General features: G+C 45.2%; 1 protein-coding gene across 1 annotated transcript in view; it reads right to left on the bottom strand.

The window, feature by feature from the left end:
• Nucleotides 1-20,539, bottom strand: part of SCARF2 (scavenger receptor class F member 2) — a 321,667-nt gene that overhangs the window by 169,469 nt on the left and 131,659 nt on the right. Inside the window, exon 2 of the mRNA XM_040350653.1 lies at nt 14,847-14,905. Within this exon, the coding sequence (XP_040206587.1) occupies nt 14,847-14,905 (59 nt within the window). The remainder of the gene's footprint in view (nt 1-14,846; nt 14,906-20,539) is intronic.

The raw sequence follows: 20,539 nt of genomic DNA, 5'->3' as shown, positions 1-20,539 counted from the left end.
TTTTCTCGTAAGCCACAATCAAACTACCATGCAAACTAAAAAGAAAAGTAAAACTAGCTCTATACTTGTTTCCCCATTTTACTGAAACATATTCAGTTCATTGTCCAACATTCATACCTAGTAAGTTACAATGAGACACGTTAGGTACAGTAAAACCTTGGTTTGACTTTATATACATACGATGTCTTGATATACAAGTAGCATTAGGTCACAACTGAGTATAAAAGAGAAGAGGGGAGCCTCTAAGGCCACGTACACATGATCGGTCCATCCGATGAGAATGGTCTGATGGACCGCTTTCATCGGTCCAAACCGATCGTGTGTGGGCCCCATCGGTTAGTTAACCCTCGGTCAAAAAAATAGGAACTTTGCTTTAAAATTTAACCGATGGACGCCTAACCGATAGGTCAAAACCGATCGTTAGTATGCAAAAGCATTGGTTAAAAACCCGCGCATGCTCAGAATCAAGTCGACGCATGCTTGGAAGCATTGAACTTCGTTTTTTTTTAGCATGTCGTGTTTTTCGTCACCGCATTGTGACACGATCGGTTAATTAACCGATGGTGTGTAGGCGCGACGGACCATCAGTCAGCTTCATCGGTTAACCGATGAGAACGGTCCTTTGGACCGTTCTCATGAGATGGACTGATCGTGTGTACGAGGCCTTAGTGTAGCAATATGGTTACATTTAATGAAGATACAACATTTAGCAACTTACATGGTTGATGATTACAACAGGTACATCTAAGTATGGGACATCTAAGGGGGCATCCGGGTAAAGCTGTCCACATAGACTGTCCTTCGCACTGCCATGTACGTTGTCCCTTCCACGCTGCGCTTCACAAGCTCTTCAAGCCTAGCTTCCAGATCGCTCTACTGCAGGGTAGTTTTCCCGGTCACGATTGCAGATTGCCAGTGGTGAGAGCCGGCAGTGAAGAGGTCGGTTTGTGTGGAAAGTGTTACCCCGGATGCCTGCATACTTAGATGTGCCAGTTTTCATCATCAACCATGTAAGTTACTAAATGTTTCTAAATGTTGTGCCTTCTTTAAATGTAACCATATTGCTACACTCAGGCCTGGTACACACGATAGGATTGATCCGCGGATACGGTCCGCCGGACCGTATCCGCGGATAAATCCTCTGCGGATTTTAATCCGATGGAGTGTACACACCATCGGATCGAAATCCGTGCCGAATTCCCATCGCGGTGACGTGTCGCGCCATGATGATGACGCGGCGACGTGCGCGACGCTGTCATATAAGGATATCCACGCATGCGTCGAATCATTACGACGAATGCGAGGGATGGGTTCGGACGGATCGATCCGGTGAGTCTGTACAGACCACCGGATCGATCCGCTGGTGCCGATTCCAGCGGATAGATTTGTAAGCATGTCTACAAATTTTTATCTGCTGGAATTCGGAAATATCCGCGGATAAATATCCGCTGGAATGTACACACCAGGGAATCTATCCGCTGAAACCGATCCGCTGAGATTTTTCAGCGGATGGATCCTCTCGTGTGTACGGGGCCTTAGAGGTGCTTCATTTCTCTTTTATACTCTGTAGCTCCTTGATGGATTTTGCTTCTAATCCCCTTATGGAGGCCATTTGTGGATGGACATCTTATGGTTACACAACCTATCACTTTGCTATAATCTTTTTATATGGACTATAAACTGAAGGACTTATAAATAAATAGTTGTGGAATGAATCATCTGAAATTCCATTATTTGTTATGGGGAAATTTGCTTGCTATACAAGTGCTTTGGATTACAAGCATGTTCCCAGAATTAATTATGCTTGCAATCCAAGGTTCTACTGTGTAGGAAAATTATTAATACTTAAAGCATAGCTCCCAACTGTCCCTGATTTCAAGGGACTGTCCCTGATTTAGAAAAAATGTTTCTCTTTCCTCCGCATTTGTCCCTAATGTTGATCTGATCTTGTCTGGAATTCAGCTTTAAAAATAAACATAAAAAATGCGTCAGGTCGTGGTTCTTAGTCCCCCCTCCCCCCACAACTGGTAACTTCATAAAGTGGTAATAAAACTTTCTAAGATTATTCAGCTACAATAGAAACTTTTGTAACATGAGCTTTGAATGTGTAGCACCCCCTTACTTTCAGTATGGGCACTACGCTAAAGGTAGTGGGGAATGGGAGAGTTACTTTGCTCCCATTCACAATTTGCTAAAATTGGGACTCCTGTCACTCCAGAAACATCTACTGGGTCAGTCTGTGCTCCAGGGATGCAATACCATCCCTGGCCAGCAGTTGGCACCAGAGGGGTTCTGGCAGAGCAACTTTCCCCAGCAGCCAATTATAGGAGCTTCTCCCTCGCGGGGCATGCTGGGGGAGGGTATATCTGTGACAAGTGTCATGGGCTAGGCAAGTTTCCCGGTTCCAGGTGCGGCATCCACCTTCAGGGTGCGCGCATCCATGGACCCCGCCAGCGCGGCTCACCAGGCCAGAATTGCAGTCTACACAAACCCTCATCCGGAGGTAAAAAGGGACTCCAGTGACTTACTGGGTCCCCAGTTCTATTGAAAGGATCCCAGGATGGGGGCCATTCGATTGGGGGGTCGGCTTGAGGGGAACCCGGAGGCAGGTTGTCCAACAGGGCTTGAACGAACCAATCGGGGATCTGGTGACCGTAATGTTGACAGGTACGTTTTGCTGTCATCTGGTGACCTATGCTAAAACCTACTGGGAGGATTCGCTCCATTCATCCATCTAGCTCACCTAAAGTAATTGGCCTGTGGCAGAGGCCCTAGAGCCAGGTCTGTGAGAGAGATCTGTTCCTCCCAGCAAATCCTAAGTGACACTTCGGCTGCCAGGCTTGTGAGAGGGGTCTGTCCGGGGGCACTTTACCCACTCCAACTAGAGTAGCGACGAATAATAATTTGGTACTCCATTGAGCAAAGACTGCTCAATTAATATCCGGGCCTGACACTGCAAGGTTCTCCCTTTTTTTCATCAACCTGCTCTTCCCATTTGATGTTGATGTTGGCCGTGTTTGGCCAGGAAATAAAGCATTGGAAAACCTTTATTCACTGTCTGGACCTTCGCTCACTGCTTTGTTCTCCAACTGCACCCATACGCCACACTAAGGTAACTCAATATGCCAATCCCAATAACAAATCAGCGGCTCCTGCGGGGGTAGCGCTACAAATGTAAAAGTTTTTAATTGATCATTTTAAGCCAGTTTGATATGTTGACAGTTTGGTGGTTAGAGCAGCGGGCAGTTTTACTTCTAAAGTGACCCTTTACCTAAGATTTTACATACAGTAGGTGTTTGTGATATTGTGTTTTTAGCACGACAGCATCGCGCTGATTCTCGGCGACGTGGTGCCGAGATCTCGCCGACAGCACATCCCAGCAAGCGCGTCATAGAAGCGACGGGAGATCCGACTTGGATTCCCGCCAATTCTACACGTGTGCGGCGTTTGTTATGAATCCTGAGGGGGAAGTCCCCGCCGGATTTTAAATAAAAATCCGGCATGGGTTCCCCCCTCAGGAGCATACCGGGCCCTTAGGTCTGTTATGGGTTGTAAGGAGAGCCCCCCTTACGCCGAAAAAAACGGCGTAGGGAGTCCCCCTACAATCCATACCAGACCCGTATCCAAAGCACGCTACGCGGCCGGCCAGGAAGGGAGTGGGGACGAGCGAGCGCCCCCCCCCCTCCTGAGCCGTACCAGGCTGCATGCCCTCAACATGGGGGGGGTTGGGTGCTCTGGGGCAGGGGGGCGCACTGCGGCCCCCCCACCTCAGAGCACCCTGTCCCTATGTTGATGAGGACAGGGCCCCTTCCCGACAACCCTGGCCGTTGGTTGTCGGGGTATGCGGGCGGAGAGCGGCGAACATAGAAGGAGACCCCCGGAGAGTGGAGAAGACCCCCCAGATAGCGGAGAAGACCCGTGGGGATAGCGGAAGAAGAAGCCCCCCCTGCCGAAGACGCCGGAGGAAACCCGCTGGGGGGTGGGGGCTTTTTTAAAAGCGACCCCCCCCGGCGGTGGAAGAGAACCAGACGGCGGCCCCCACCCACCCGAAGACGTCAAAGAAGAAGCCCCCCCCCTGGTAAACAGAGCTAATAAAGAAGACAGGGGGGCCTCTGGAGCAGAAAAATAAATTATTTTAAAAACCCTTGTGTGGTGTGTTTATTAACTTTGACATTTTTCCTCCAGGTGAATGGGTAGGGGTATGATGTACCCCATATCCATTCACTTAGGGTGGGGGGCCGGTATCTGGGGGCCCTCTTATTAAAGGGGGCTCCCAGATTCCGATAAGCCTCCCGCCCGCATACCCCGACAACCAACGGCCAGGGTTGTCGGGAAGGGGCCCTGTCCTCATCAACATGGGGACAGGGTGCTCTGAGGTGGGGGGGCCGCAGTGCGCCCCCCTGCCCCAGAGCACCCAACCCCCCCCCATGTTGAGGGCATGCAGCCTGGTACGGCTCAGGAGGGGGGGGGGGGGGCGCTCGCTCGTCCCCACTCCCTTCCTGGCCGGCCGGGTAGCGTGCTTTGGATACGGGTCTGGTATGGATTTTTTCGGCGTAGGGGGGCTCTCCTTACAACCCATAACAGACCTGAGGGCCCGGTATGCTCCTGAGGGGGGAACCCATGATGGATTTTTATTTAAAATCCGGCGGGGACTTCCCCCTCAGGATTCATAACAAACGCCGCACACGTGTAGAATTGGCGGGAATCCAAGTCGGATCTCCCGTCGCTTCTATGACGGCTCTGTCTCCATCGCGGCAAGCCAGCTGGGCGCTGGCTCCCGCGATGGGGCTCGTAGGTGCTCAATCTCGCCGAGAAAGGGAGCGAGATTGACACAATATCGAGTTCACCTACTGTAAGTCTTTTTTTAACCTATCAAGTTACAAATAACACTACTGTGAGGTGAAAGTAACTGTGATTGACTAAAATAAGGTTAAAATATATGAAAAGCCAAAACTTTTTTGTTTTACATGTGGAAAGCATAGGGAATGGTTCTGAGCCCATTTTATCTATAGCTGCTTGTGTCCTGTCACGAAGATGTCCCTTCACTTCCTGTTCAAGAAACACAGCAAGAAGTAAGAGGAAATCAATCCAAAGTTTAGGGATATCCCCTCTTAGGCCCCGTATACACGGTCGGTTTGGTCCGATGAGAATGAACCGAAGTTAATTTTCATCGGATCAAACCGACCGTGTGTATAGGCTATCGGTCTGGTTTCCTTCGGTCCAAAATTTCTAAACATGCTTCAAAACTGAACCGATGGACCGCTGCCCCATCGTACCAAACCGATGGTTAGTACAGAAAAGCATCGGTTCAAAACCCGCGCATGCTCAGAATCAAGTCGACGCATGCTTGGAAGCATTGAACTTCGTTTTATTCAGCACGTCGTGTGTTTGACGTCACCGCGTTCTGACCCGATCGGATTTTGGACTGATGGTGTGTTCACATATCAGGCCGTACGGCCACTTCAGAGGTGAACCGATGAAAACGGTCCGACAGGCCAGTCTCATCGGTTTGGTCCGACCATGTGCCTTAGCTTTCACCAAAAAAAAAAAATCCCATTAGAAAAAAAATCCCTTTTCCCTGTTCCTTACCCCACCTTCATTATCTTCCCTTCGTTCTTATTTCCTTGTTGCAGATGTTTGTTGTTGATTCAGACTTGATGTCTTGATTTGCTTATTGTTTCGTAGCTTGTGGAAATATTATTATCTCATCGATACCTACTCTAACTTACAGAATACAAGTTTTGTTTTTAATTAGGCGATTTATACTGTTGGATGTGTATACATTTTCGGCAGCTACATTCTAGCTGGCTACCTTCTTCTTGGCAGGTTCTACAAGTTCTCATGTGCCATGTTTTTCACCTTAGTTTCTGTATTTTTTCAATAAAAATCTATTGAAAGTAAAAAAAAAAATTATTCCCTTCCACCTTCTGTCACCAGTGAGGCAGGTTTTTCTCAGCAATAATACTCATGCATAATGTTGATGTTACATGTATGCTCTTGCTTCCTCCTCTACTATCACATAATACAAAGTTTATCTATTTGTTAATTCTTAATTTTAGCTCATTTGAAATACCTACATTCTATAGCCTTGTGAGAAATTATTTTGTTGTATGAATAATATTACCGGACACATGGGACCGCGATTTTAAATACTTATAGACCAAAGTGTAAACTTTTGACTCAACTTAGATGCTGAGTCAGCTTGTCACTTTGTATAATGCACATTACTCTGCAAACACAAGACAAAGCTGACAATGTAGAATAGAAATGTATCTGACACTATAAGTAAAGTATGTGAAGGCCTACCGAAAATAGTGGATTTCCAATAGAACACCACAGAGTTAAAGCTACAGTGCTCGACATAAATGAGTACTTGAAAAGGAAGATTTTAATCAATATCTCAATGAACACAAGAACAATTTCCAAAATTTTGACAAAACTGTGTTTTATAGAACATTTGTTTAGCTCGTTACATGAAAGCAATGCCGCGTACTAGGGTTGTCCAGATACCGATACCAGTATCGGTATCGGGACCGATACCGAGTATTTGCGGGAGTACTCGTACTCGCGCAAATACCCCCGATACCTAAATAGAATACTTCCCCCCCCGCCGCTGCCGCCGCATCGCGCCGCCGCATCGAGGGATATGGCTAGAGGGACATTGCTGCATATGTGAGGGACATGGCTAGAGGGACATTGCTGCATATGTGAGGGACATGGCTGCATATGTGAGGGACATGGCTAGAGGGACATGGCTGCATATGTGAGGGACATGGCTAGAGGGACATTGCTGCATATGTGAGGGACATGGCTAGAGGGACATTGCTGCATATGTGAGGGACATGGCTAGAGGGACATGGCTGCATATGTGAGGGACATGGCTAGAGGGACATGGCTGCATATGTGAGGGACATGGCTAGAGGGACATTGCTGCATATGTGAGGGACATGGCTAGAGGGACATTGCTGCATATGTGAGGGACATGGCTAGAGGGACATGGCTGCATATGTGAGGGACATGGCTGCATATGTGAGGGACATGGCTAAAGGGACATGGCTGCATATGTGGGGGACATGGCTGCATATGGGGGGGACATGGCTGCATTTGGGGACACATTTAAAAAAAGTATCGGTATTCGGTATCGGCGACTACTTGAAAAAAAGTATCGGTACTTGTACTCGGTCCTAAAAAAGTGGTATCGGGACAACCCTACCGCGTACACACAATCATTTTTCGGCATGAAAAAAACTACTACTTCGTTTTTTCCAACTTCATCATTAAAACGACGTTGCCCACACCCTATCCTTTTTAAAAAATGCTCTAGCAAAGCGCGGTGACGTACAACACGTACGACGGCACTCTAAAGGGGAAGTTCCATTCAGATGACGCCACCATTGGGGCTGCTTTAGCTGATTTCCTGTTAGTAAGAGACGATTTGCGCACGATCATTTTAAATTACATTTTTAAAAAACTTTGTTTTTTTCATGCCGAACAATGATCGTGTGTACGCGGCATAAGGTTAATAAATAAAACTCAGATTACAAAATCTTCAGTTTTACTCAAGTTAGTTGATGCAAAAATGAATACACACAACAAAAACTACTACATGTAATATTTTATATGACCTCTATGATTTACGGACAGCACCAAGTCTTCTAGGCATGAAATGAACAAGTTGGAGACATATTGCAACATCTTGCAATATGCATATATCTTTTTCCATTCCTCAAGAGCGACCTCTTTTAGAGCCTGGATGCTGGATGGAGAGTGATGCTCAACTTGTCGCTTCAGAATTCCCAATAGGTGTTTGATTGGGTTCAAATCAGGAGACTAAAGACTATTGAAACTTACATATATATAAAAAATGTAATTGTGATCCCAAATTCTCCATTTAAAATAAATAAAAAACCAGGAGGCATACTTGGCCACTGAATCACTTTCACCAAGTCCTTCTTCAGAAAGGCAACAGTGGCCTTTGATGTGTGTTTTGGATCAGTGCACAACGACCAAGGGCACGGAGTTATGGTAGCATCTTCTCTTTCAATATAGAGCAGTACATCTGTGAATTCATGATACCATCAATTAAATGCAGCTCGCCGACACCAGCAGCACTCATGCAGCCCCACAGAAGGACACTGCCACTACCATGTTTCACTGTAGGCACCATGCATTATTCTTTATACTCATCACCTTTGCGGCCCCATATAGTTATTAATCCATCAGTTCCAAAAACATTTATCTTGGTCTCATCACTCCAGAGTTCAGAGTGCTAGTAGTTTTCTTCTTTTTCAGTATCGGCCCTGGAAAATTCTAGGCAGGCTTTTTTGTGCATGGGCTTTAGGAGAGACTTCCTTTCTGGACGACACCCATGCACTTTTGCTACAGAAATCCTACCTGAAGTAAAGCTTTGCTGATCTTCGTGTAGCCTTCACTTTTCTTGTGTAAAGAAATGGTTTTATTTCTGAAGCCTTGTGACATTTCTCTTCATGTGGTGCCATTGCTTTAGGATTTTGTTGTCTAAAATGTAGCTTTGCTCCTAAGACTTTCATTGAGGTGTATTCATTTTTGCAAAATGGTCGTGAATTCATTTGTTAAGAAAAAAACGTCTTTGTGTGTGCAAATTCTGAAAGTAAAGTAAAGATTTTCTGACAAATCTGTTGAGGTGTACTCATTTATGCTAAGCACTGTATATCTGACAATTTAGTACAGAAGAATAAATACCAGGAACACTTTGGGGTCTTGATTTTGCCTAGCAAATTATTAGAGCCTCTGTAGAAGTCTGCTGAGTAATTATTAGAGCCCCTGTAGAAGTCTGCTGAGTGAGTTCTGGGGTAGTTACATCTGTTATACCTGAAGGGTTTCACATGTACTGGCACTTTAAGGCTGGCTCCACCCAGCAGTGATGACAAGGGTCAAGGGGCATAGTAGCCATCTTAGAGAGACCACATGTAGGAAGCAGAGAGATATGTAATGTCCTGAGATGCATGTTGCAGTGTACAGGCTGTACTGAATAAACATCCATTGTTCCAGCCCAGAGTCTTGTGTCCCTCACAACACAGAGGATATAACAGTGGCGACGAGGGTGGGATTTACAAAGTGTCTATCAGTCTGAGAGAGAGACAAAGACATTGTGGATTGTCACCTGGATAAAAGCAATCACAGATCCCAGCAGGAAAATGTCATTAATCGGGACATTAAGTGAGTTTGATGGAGAACAGACATCCTGGACTTCCTGGGTTGAGAGGCTGGAACAGTATTTCAGTGCAAATGCCATCCCAGACAACAGGCAAGTAGCAGTGTTTCTGACAGTGGTTGGGGCCAAAACATATGACACTCTGAGGGATCTGCTTTCCCCTGTAAAACCAGCAGCTAAGACATTGGCAGAGCTGCTGACACTGCTAGAGGATCACTTCCAGCCTAAACCATTAGAGATTGCAGAAAGATTTTGCTTCTATCAAAGGCAGCAGCAGACAGGTGAAGAGATTAAAGTTTATGTGCTCGCCCTTCGCAGACTAGCCTCGACCTGTTCTTTTGGGGACTACCTACCTACTGCACTGAGAGATAAGTTTGTCATGGGACTGAATTGTGAGTCAACACAAAAGAGACTGTTAACAGAAAAAGACCTTACCCTTACAAAGGCAATTGAGATAGCTTCAGTGATGGAAATGGCTGTGAAAGATACAGAGGAATTGAACCCCCAGAGCAGAAGGGAAGAGGTGAAGCAGGAAGTTTTCAGAACAGCAGTCAAGCCAACTGCTGCAAACTGGAAATACAGACCCCCACCAAGCCGGGAGTCAGCTTGCTACCGTTGTGGCAATACAGACCATGACCACAAAGTCTGCCGGTTTAAGGATCAGACCTGTCATAATTGCGGTAGGACCGGCCATCTGAAACGAGTTTGCCGTAGCAAGAAGGTGCGAGATAAACAACCTCTGAACCCCAAGACTAAGACATATATGGTGGGAAGATATACATCATCATCTGAGTCAGAGGATGAGGAAATGCTCCACAGGTTGGACATACATCATATGCATTCAGCACCCTCCGCAATGACTGTAGATGTAACCGTTGAGGGAAAGAAACTCAGGATGGATGTAGACACAGGAGCAGCAGTTTCAGTTATCACCCAGAAACAATGGAGACAACTTCAGACCCGAAAAACTGTCCGCCCAACACCAATCAAACTGCAGACATACTCAAAACAGATACTCCACCCACTGGGTTACGCAAAAGTAAAGGTATTGTACAAGGGTCAGACAAAGAGACTGCCATTATATATCCTAGAAAATGGGGGACCCCCTCTCTTTGGGAGAGACTGGATTGCTCACTTTGGTATGCCAGACATCGCCATAAGTCCCTGTAACACCGTTACCATTCCATTAGGAGATAATGAGGGATGGGTGGTGTCCCTGAAGCAGCGGTTCCCAAAGATTTTTGATGACCAGTTGGGAAAAATAAAGCATGACTGTGTGAGACTCAAGCTGAAACCCAACGCTCAGCCTAAGTTCTTCAAAGCTCGGACAGTACCTTTCGCACTCCGAGCAGGAGTGGAAGCAGAACTAAGTCGGCTGGAGGAACAAGGTGTCATCTCAAAGGTAGAGCACAGTGAGTGGGCATCACCAGTTGTACCGGTAAAGAAATCGAATGGGGACTTGCGCATTTGTGGCGATTTCCGCATGGCACTGAACTCTCAACTGGAAATAGACCAGTATCCCCTACCCAGAGTAGATGACATTTTTGCCTCTCTTGCAGGAGGTCAAAAGTTCACCAAGCTTGATCTCAAACAAGCATATTTACAATTTGAGGTCCATCCTTCTTCCCGCAAGTTTCTGACCATCAACACCCACAAGGGACTGTATCAATATAATCGGATGGTGTTTGGGGTAGCCTCTGCCCCAGCCATTTGGCAACGAAAAATGGATGAGATTTTGGCGGACATTCCTTTCACTCAGTGCCTGCTAGATGACATGCTCATTACAGGACGGACCGACCAGGAACACAAGCAGAATGTGGAGCTTGTGTTGGCGAGACTCCAAGAACAGGGCCTGAAAGTGAACTTAGCAAAATGCCAATTCATGGTGCCTAAATTGGAGTTTTGTGGCCACCTTGTGGATGCAGAAGGTATACACACCACGGAAGCCAAGGTTGATGCTTTAGTCAAAGCTCCAGCCCCAACCAACGTCCAGCAGCTGCGATCATACCTTGGCTTGCTGAACTATTACCACAAATTCCTGCCAGATCTGGCACACACCTTGTTTCCGTTGAACAAGCTTTTGGAGAAACACTCCAGATGGGACTGGTCGGCTGCATGCCAACGTGCTTTTGAAGTTTCTAAGCGGAAGCTGTTGGCGTCACGCATGCTCGTGCACTATGACCTCCAGAAGCCTCTCACCTTGGCTTGTGATGCCTCACCCTATGGTCTGGGGGCGGTACTATCTCACATCTTACCAGATGGGTCAGAAAAACCAGTGGCATTTGCCTCCAGGTCTTTGACAAAAGCAGAAAGCAATTACTCACACATTGACAAAGAGGCTCTTGCGCTGATATGGGCAATTAAGAAGTTTCATCTTTACCTGTATGGTAGGGAATTCACCATACTGACGGACCATAAACCACTCCTTCAGATCTTTAGCCCTGACAAAGGCATCTCCCAGACTACTGCGGCCCGCCTCCAACGCTATGCCCTATTCTTGGGGGCATACAGCTACAAAATTCAGTATCGTGGTCATGATGCCAATGCTAATGCGGACGCTATGTCCCGACTGACAGGGAGGTCCATGGACTCTTCTCCACCGGTCAAGAGTTGTCGTTACACCAGCCTGTCCTTCTTGTCTTCTGGGGAGATAGCAGCCCATACAAACAAGGATACCTTTCTGAAAACAATACTCTCCTGGGTACGTTCCTGTTGGCCTGCAACTGTCACACAGGAGTATGAACCTTATTTCCGTAGGCGTATGGAATTAACTGTGGCTGGCAACTGTGTTTTATGGGGAGACCGAGTGATCATTCCACAGACCCTCCGGAGACACATTCTGGACTTGCTACATACTGGTCATCCCGGGAGCACACGTATGAAACAAAAGGCCAGAGGCTATGTGTGGTGGCCAAACCTAGACTCAGATATCACAACATATGTGAATGCTTGTGCTGGATGTGCACAAACGGCAAGAGACCCTCCTCGAGGGTGCGTCCAGCCCTGGACTTGGCCCACGGTTCCTTGGTTTCGCCTACACTTGGACTTTGCAGGCCCGATCAGAGGACACACCTTCTTGATCATAGTGGACGCCCATTCAAAGTGGCCTGAGGTAATTCCTGTTACTCAGCCAACGACTAAGGCAACGGTTTCCATACTGTTACATCTCGCTGCTACGTTTGGATACCCCAGAGAAATCGTCACAGACAACGGTGCACAATTCACCAGTCAGGAGTTTCAGCGTTTCTTGACTGCCCACAACATCAAGCACAAGTTGACCGCACCTTACCACCCGGCTACAAATGGTCAAGCAGAGCGGTTTGTGCAGACTTTTAAACGCTATTTCAAAGCTACAGTGGCTGCAAGTAAACAACAGTCCCTGTCACCCCAGCAGCTGGACTCCTTCCTTTCTGCTTACAGAAACACACCACATGCAACCACTGGGAAAACTCCAGCAGAACTCCTTCTGGGGCGGCAGCCATGGACTGTTTTGGATATGCTCCGCCCTCAAACAGTCCAGGAACATGTACTACAGTCCCAAGACAAGATGGTCCAACACAATGAGCTCCCCCGATTCACAGCCCAACAAAAGGTATGGGCCCGATCTTATGGGGCTTCCAACACCCGTTGGCTTCCTGCTGTCATTGCAGAGACCTTGGGACCCAAGATGTACAAGGTCTGCCTGGAAGATGGTTCCATTTGCAGACGTCATGCGGACCAACTGCGTCCTCGTTCTCAACTGCCCGAATCCCTGATGCCGGCTGAACCACCAGTGTCTCAAGGATCTGCTCCCAGCGAATCAGGATGCACAGAGACTGATGATTGTGGGGACTCTGAACTTTTGAACTCAGCTCCAACAGAGCCCTCCAGCTCTGGTCCGGAGGTCTGTTTACCCTCTGAGCTGGGGGATCCCTTCTTGGCCCTGCCGGTACCCATTCCGGCCAGCCCAGTATCCTCCGGTCCCGAATCGCTGGATGCCCGGCCTCAGCGACACTGTCGCCCTCCTGACCGGTTTCAGTTGCAAGAGCGGTTACGAGACTTTCGACGGGGCCGACGGAAGTGATCCGATGACATATTAACCCCGCAACGGTTCCTGGAAGCTTGAAGTCCCATAATTCTCCTGTGTTTGGAGGACTGTTATTGGACAGTTAGCAGTTAATGTTTTGTGCCTGTTATTGTTTTGTTGTGTTTTTTTTGTTTTTTGTTTTTTGTTTTTTTTTAGGGATGGATGGAAGGTGTTATACCTGAAGGGTTTCACATGTACTGGCACTTTAAGGCTGGCTCCACCCAGCAGTGATGACAAGGGTCAAGGGGCATAGTAGCCATCTTAGAGAGACCACATGTAGGAAGCAGAGAGATATGTAATGTCCTGAGATGCATGTTGCAGTGTACAGGCTGTACTGAATAAACATCCATTGTTCCAGCCCAGAGTCTTGTGTCCCTCACAACACAGAGGATATAACAACATCCATCTGAGACTTTTCAGGCACAGGCATCAGGGCTGTTCATTCCAGATTTTAGCACAGCTATGGATTAATAGTATTAGCAATGATAAAGTAAGTACAAATTCCAAGAGGTTGAATACCAAGGAGTAAACTAGATTTGTTTTGAGTCCTAAGTTAGGTAAAGGTTAATTTAGCTATCAAACCCCAAATTGTCATTTATGGAGAAGGCCATCTTCAGTAAATCTCCTAACTAGATTTCAGTCTTCATGTTTGCATTTCTGCTCTTGTACTCCACACAACATTTTGCTGTTCCGCCCATACAGCTGGGTAACTTCGGGGCTGGATAACGCCCAGCATCATACTGCCTCCTTCTCAGAGGCTTAGACACCAAGGACTTCCCTCCACTAGCCTAGATTGCTGTGGCAGCAGCATCACAAGTGGGTATTACATGGAACAGAGTGTAACACCCACTCCCCTTGAGAGACATGTGTGTCTCTATGCAGCTGGAATGATAGGGACGTTCTTTCCTCCCTCATCATTACCCAATTTGCCTCTGTCAGGCCTGGGCACACAACATCTCTCTTAAGAGCCTGTTCATAGTAGGGTGCACTTTTTGTTTAGTGTTGAAATCTGTAAAGAAGTATCATCTTTGTGTTAAAAGTCAACATACAGTTGAACCTCGGATTATGAGCATAATCCGTTCCAGGAGTATGCTCGTAGTCCAAAGTACTCGCATATCAAAGCAAGTTTTCCCATTGAAGTCAATGGAAACGGAAATAATGTGTTCCGTATTAACTTCAATGGGATGCAATACCAAATGCGGCCAGAGGTGGGGGCGCCAGAGAAAAATGTTCGAAAAGGCTTGAGGACACTATGGCTCGTTTCCTGCTCCACGTACCTCAGGCCGAATGAGGTACTGCAGGCCAATGTTTGGCTCTTCTCGGCTCCTGTGCCCCGTACCTCAGGCCAAATGAGGTACTGCAGGCCTATTTTCGGCTCTGCTCGGCTTCTGTGCACCCGTACCTCAGGCCAAATGAGCTACTGCAGGCCTATTTAGCTTGAATTCTGATCGTCAACACTCGCAAACCGAGTCAGAATAAAAAAAAAAGTTGCTTGCAAATCAAAACGCTCTCGAAGCAAGTTACTCTTAAACCAAGGTTCCACTGTACTCTTGAAATATACACATATAATATCTTTATTTGACTTACCTATTAAACACTCTTCACCTTGCTGTCTCCATCCAGGGCAACATGTAAAGCTTGAAGACCTGTGAATAAAAAAGCAAGAAAAATACATTATTATTATTATACACGATTTATATAGCAGCAACAGTTTACGCAGCGCTTTACAATGTATAGGGGGGACAGCACAATTACAGTACAGTTCAATACAGAAGGTACAATAGGGCCCTGCTTGTAGAGCTTACATTCTAAAGGGAGGGGTGGTACAAAAGGTAATAGCTGCGGAGAATGATTAGATGGGGTGGCTCGGGGACAGTTGTTAGGTGGGTGTGGGATAGGCTTCCCTAAATAAATGAGTTTTCAGGGATCTCCTGAAGGTGGAGAGGGTAGGGGCTGATTGGACATACCGGGGCAGGGATTTCCAGAGGATGGGAGAGGCTCAGGAGAAGTCCTGAAGGTGAGCATGGGAGGCGGTAAGACATTTATTATGTTAATGATAAAAACAAAATACAATAGAAAATGTCCACAAAATACACCATATTACACATTTTTACTGAAAGAAAATGAACATTGAACCATATAAATATAATGATGCTGGGAAAGAAAAAAAGCTAAAATGGATTAACAATGAGTAGGCATGGATTTGTATTATATTCCTTGAAAGGCAACTGTACAATCTATAACGTCAGACAGCATTAATCTTTAGCGCAAGTTGTGAGACTGGCAGATTGCAGGAAGGGGTCAGGACTTCACGATGCCCCAAGCCTCTCATTTTGGTCATGAATTACATTATTTTTTAAAAATATTTTAAATGTCAAATAATGATGATGGTGAGTATGATCTATTCAACCTTTCGCCCCTTCACAGTACTTTCTGTCTTACAAAGGAACATATTATTCCTAGCTGTATTTATTTTGCTCTACTTGCACACAAATAAATAAGAAAAAATCTATTTTAACAAAATACACTTTTTACTTAAAGCAGAGTTTCGCTGAAAAATAAATAAATGAAAAGTCAGCAGCTACAAAAAGTGTAGCTGCTGACTTTTAATAATCAGACACTCACTTGTCCCACGGTCCAGCGATGAGGTAATTTGCTTGTCAAAATGCCTTGTATCAGAATGAGCTCGCTGGTGCCCCCATCCATACAGTAAACTGCTGTACCCAGGGCAGCCATCCCTCCTGCCCACCCCTTGTCCCAGCCCTGGGCCCCACTCTAACATAATGTCATCACTGAAAATATGCATTCTCTAAATATTACAGTAGTTACACCATTGATTTTGTGTGTTTGTGAAGTGTAACTTACGCCAAATAAAACATTTTTAACCACTTAAGGACCGGGCCTATTTTTCAGACTCTGTGTTTACAAGTAAAAATCATATTTTTTTGCTAGACAATTACTTAGAACCCCAAAACATTATATATATATTTTTTCTGACATCCTAGAGAATAAAATTCCGGTCATTGCAATACTTTCTATCACACCTTATTTGCGTAACAGTCTTACAAGAACTCTTTTTTTGCATAACAAAAAGAGACAGCAGTAAAGTTAACCCAATGTTTTTTTTACATTGTGAAAGATGATGTTACGTCGAGTAAACTGATACCCAACATGTCACGCTTCAAAATTGCACCCATTTGTGGAATGGCGACAAACCTTTACCCCTAAAAACCTCCATAGGCGATGTTTAAAAAATGTCTACAGGTTACCAGTTTTGAGTTACAGAGGGGGTCCAGGACTAGAATTGTTGCTCTCACTCTAACGATCGCGGTGATACCTTGAACAGCATTTTCATATGCGGACGCTACTCACGTATGCTTCTGCGTGTGAGCTCGACGGGGCGCTTTAAATGTATTTATTTTTTCTTCTTTATTTTGACACTGTTCTTTAAAAACAATTGGGTCACTTTTATTCCTATTACAAGAAATGTAAAACAAAAACAAAAACAAAAAGACCTCAGATCTCATATTTGCACTAAAATGCAATAAAAAATAACTTTCTAAACAAAGGGCCAGTTGATTGTCATTTAGACTTAAGGAGGGCTGGACTGTGCCCGGTCGGAGAAAACAATGCCCCATCTTTGGTATTAGGGGGAGAAATTGTTGGTGTCAGTGGGAGGAATAATGCCCCATCATTGGTGTCATTGGGAGGAATAATGCCCATCATTGGTGTCATTGGGAGGAATAATGCCCCATCATTGGTGTTTTTGGGAGAAATAGTGCCCCAACATTGGTGTCATTGGGAGGAATAATGCCCCATCATTGGTGTCATTGGGAGGAATAATGCCCCATCATTGGTGTCATTGGGAGGAAAAATGCCCCATCTTTGGTGTCATTTGGGAGAAATAATGCCCCATCATTGGTGTCATTGGGAGGAAAAATTCCCCATCTTTGGTGTCATTTTGGAGAAATAATGCCCCATCATTGGTGTCATTGTGAGAAATAATGCTCCACCATTGGTGTCATTGGGAGGAATAGTGCCCCATCCTTGGTGTCATTGGGAGGAATAGTGCCCCATCATTGGTGTCAGTGGGAGTAATAAGGCCTCAAGAGCTAGATAAAGGCAAGCAAAGGGCCGCATCCAGCCCCAGGCCTCAGTTTGGAGACCGCTGTTTTAGAGTGTCTGTATTCTGAATGAGGTAGCAAAGCAGACATGTTTGTAAGCAGCCTGGAGAGAGTGTAATTTAAAGCTGTATTAAAACCAAAACCAAAAATTTAACATATTGCAGCTTACCAGTCATTAAATTTGGTGCCTTTTTTCCCCCTCTGTTTTCACCTGGTTATTTGGCCAGTAACATATTTTCTGTATTAGAGTGACCCGCTACTCTGGATGAATGAGCAATGGAGACACTTTAAGACATTGACAGTCTGGGGAGAGACCAGATTTTGATACACTAACAAATTAAAGCCAAACTCCAGCTTACACTGCAGTTACACAATTACAGTAAAAAAATAAATATATAAAAAAAATCCTTTTGAAATAAAGGTTTTACATAAATAAATATAATCTGATTATTGTAAGCACCCCTGTCAGTGGTAAATGGTTTGTATCATCCCCGTAACTGCTACCTCTCCAGGAAAGCTTGTTCTTTTGAAAAACAAGACTTACTGGCAGGATCACCAGCTGAAAATAAAGTAAAGAAAGGCTAAAAAAGAAAACAAATGCAGCCAACCCATCTAAGAATTGGTAAGCTGAAATTGTTTTTGGGTTAAACACTACTTTAAAGGGGTTGTAAAGGATTTTTTTCCCTAAATAGCTTCCTTTACCTTAGTGCAGTCCTCCTTCACTTACCTCATCCTTCCATTTTGCTTTAAAATGTTCTTATTTTTTCTGAGAAATGCTCACTTCCTGTTCTTCTGTCTGTAACTCCACACAGTAATGCAAGGCTTTCTTCCTGGTGTGGAGAAAGCCTCTTGAGGGGGGAGGGGGCGAGCAGGCAAGTCAGGACACTCTCTACTTTGCAGATAGAGAAAGGAGCTGTGTGTTAGTGGGCGTCCTGACACTCCTGCTCGCCCCCTCCCCCCTCAAGAGGCTTTCTCCACACCAGAAAGAAAGCCTTGCATTACGGTGTGTAGTTACAGACAGAAGAACAGGAAGTGAGGATTTCTCAGAAGAAATAAGGACATTTAAAATCAAGGAAGAAAAACTGCGCTAGTCAAATTATAACATTCAGAAAGGGTACTCAATAAGTTAACAAACAGATTGAGTAAAGAGGGAGGCAGCAGCTAGCATGCAATGCACAAAACAATATAGACAACAAGGGGTTATAGCTGAACTACTGCGCCAAAAACCTTTAAAGTCCACTGAAACTAAAAGTTGTTAAACATATGTGTACAGTCCACAAGGTGCACTTTTTACTGTGCACCCAGATGAATCTAATCTTGTACGGTATGCTCCTAATCACCACGTGACTTTCACAGATAATGCACACTCTAGGTGAAGACCCGCCACCAGGTATCAAAGCCGCTTACCAGACGGGCAAGCTCAGTTTGCAGTCGGCTATAGCCCAGCCGCGGCCTTTAAAGTTGTAATGAACCCACAGGTTACAGATTCCTGGAACTGGCATCCTTCACATCCATAAGCTCCACCAATTGGTCACGTGTAAAAAGAGGATGCAACATAGCGTGACTCCGCATAACACATTTTATTAAAAAAAGTAAGTTGTACTTACAGAAACACAGATAAAATCATTCATATAAAAAATGCCGGCCACCAAGCGAATGTAGCCCTTCCTTCTCAGCGTGGTGACATCACTGCACGTCCACCCAGACGCGTTTCGTCATAAGACAGACGTTTTCAATGTGCATTATCTGTGCATTATCTGTGAAAGTCACGGTGGTGATTAGGAGCATACCGTACAAGATTAGATCAATCTGGGTGCACAGTGAAAAGTGCACCTTGTGGACTGTACACATATGTTTAACAACTTTTAGTTTCAGTGGACTTTAAAAGTTTTTGGTGCAGTGGCGCAGGTATAACCCCTTGTTGTCTATATTTAAAAGCAAAATGGAAGGATGAGGTAAGTGAAGGAGGACTGCACTAAGGTAAAGGAAGCTATTTAGGGAAAAAAAAAATCCTTTACAACCCCTTTAAGGCTAGCAGATTTAGATGGGCCTTACATACGTGGCTAACACATTGAATCTAAATTCTGGCTAACACTTATAAGCAGTTACAGCTTTTGAGATGGGTTTTACATACCGCACATACCGTATATATAAGCCAAGTTTTTCAACACATTTTTTGTGCTAAAAAATGCCCCCCCCCCCCCCCTCGGCTTATATTCGAGTCACCTTTTTTCACCTGATCTCCCAGACTTTGCACCTGATCTCCCCTGGACCCCAAACTTGGCACAGTTTGTTGTCTGGGGGACCTACGGCCGGGGAGCACCAATTTTTCAAATCCAGGCACCCCTTCCATAGACTCCCATGTTAAACGGTCATTTCTCTGGTGACTTTGGCAACCTGGTACCGGCCGGTCATAGGTCCCCTGGACCCCACATGTAGCCCCATTGACACACATGTAGCCCCATTTCTACAGGTGACCAGCCAGCCGTAGGTCCCCTGGAGCCCAAACTTGGCACAGTTTGTTGTCTGGGGGACCTACAATCGGGGAGCACCGATTTTTCAAAGCTGGGCACCCCTTCTATAGACTCCCATGTTAAACGTCAGTCTAGTCATGGGCACAGTGAGGCAAGGACACAGTGAGACACAGTGAGGCATGCAGATGGACACCCTAGGCTTATACTCGAGTCAATATGTTTTCCCAGTTTTTTTGTGGTAAAATTAGGTGCCCCGGCTTATATTCAGGTCATCTTATACTCGAGTATATACGGTAAATAAATAAAATCTGACCATTGTAAACATTTCTTTCAGTGGTAAGAGGTTTATCTCAACCCTCTAACCGCTACTTTATCTGGAAAGCTTAGTCTGACTGGATCACCTGGTAAATATAAAGGAAAAAAAATAAAAACAGAAAACAAATGCAATCACCATATGTAAGAATTGGTGAGTTGCCACTTAATATGTTTTGTTTTTGTGCTTAAAACTACTTAAAGCTTTTATTATTTTATTTTGTTATATCTTGTTTTTTCCAAAAGAAAAAGAACACTGCTGTATTTGCTTAAAATGTTAGCTGGAATTCAGCTTTAACTTGTTCGTCTTTAATCCGTTTTAGTCCATTTAAAACAACATTCCCATCTAAGACTACCCTGTCCACAGGGT

The sequence above is a fragment of the Rana temporaria genome, chromosome 1 (genome assembly GCF_905171775.1).
Source record: "Rana temporaria chromosome 1, aRanTem1.1, whole genome shotgun sequence".
In the NCBI taxonomy this organism is placed as follows: Eukaryota; Metazoa; Chordata; class Amphibia; order Anura; family Ranidae; genus Rana; species Rana temporaria.
This window is presented reverse-complemented; position numbering and strand designations above follow the sequence as displayed.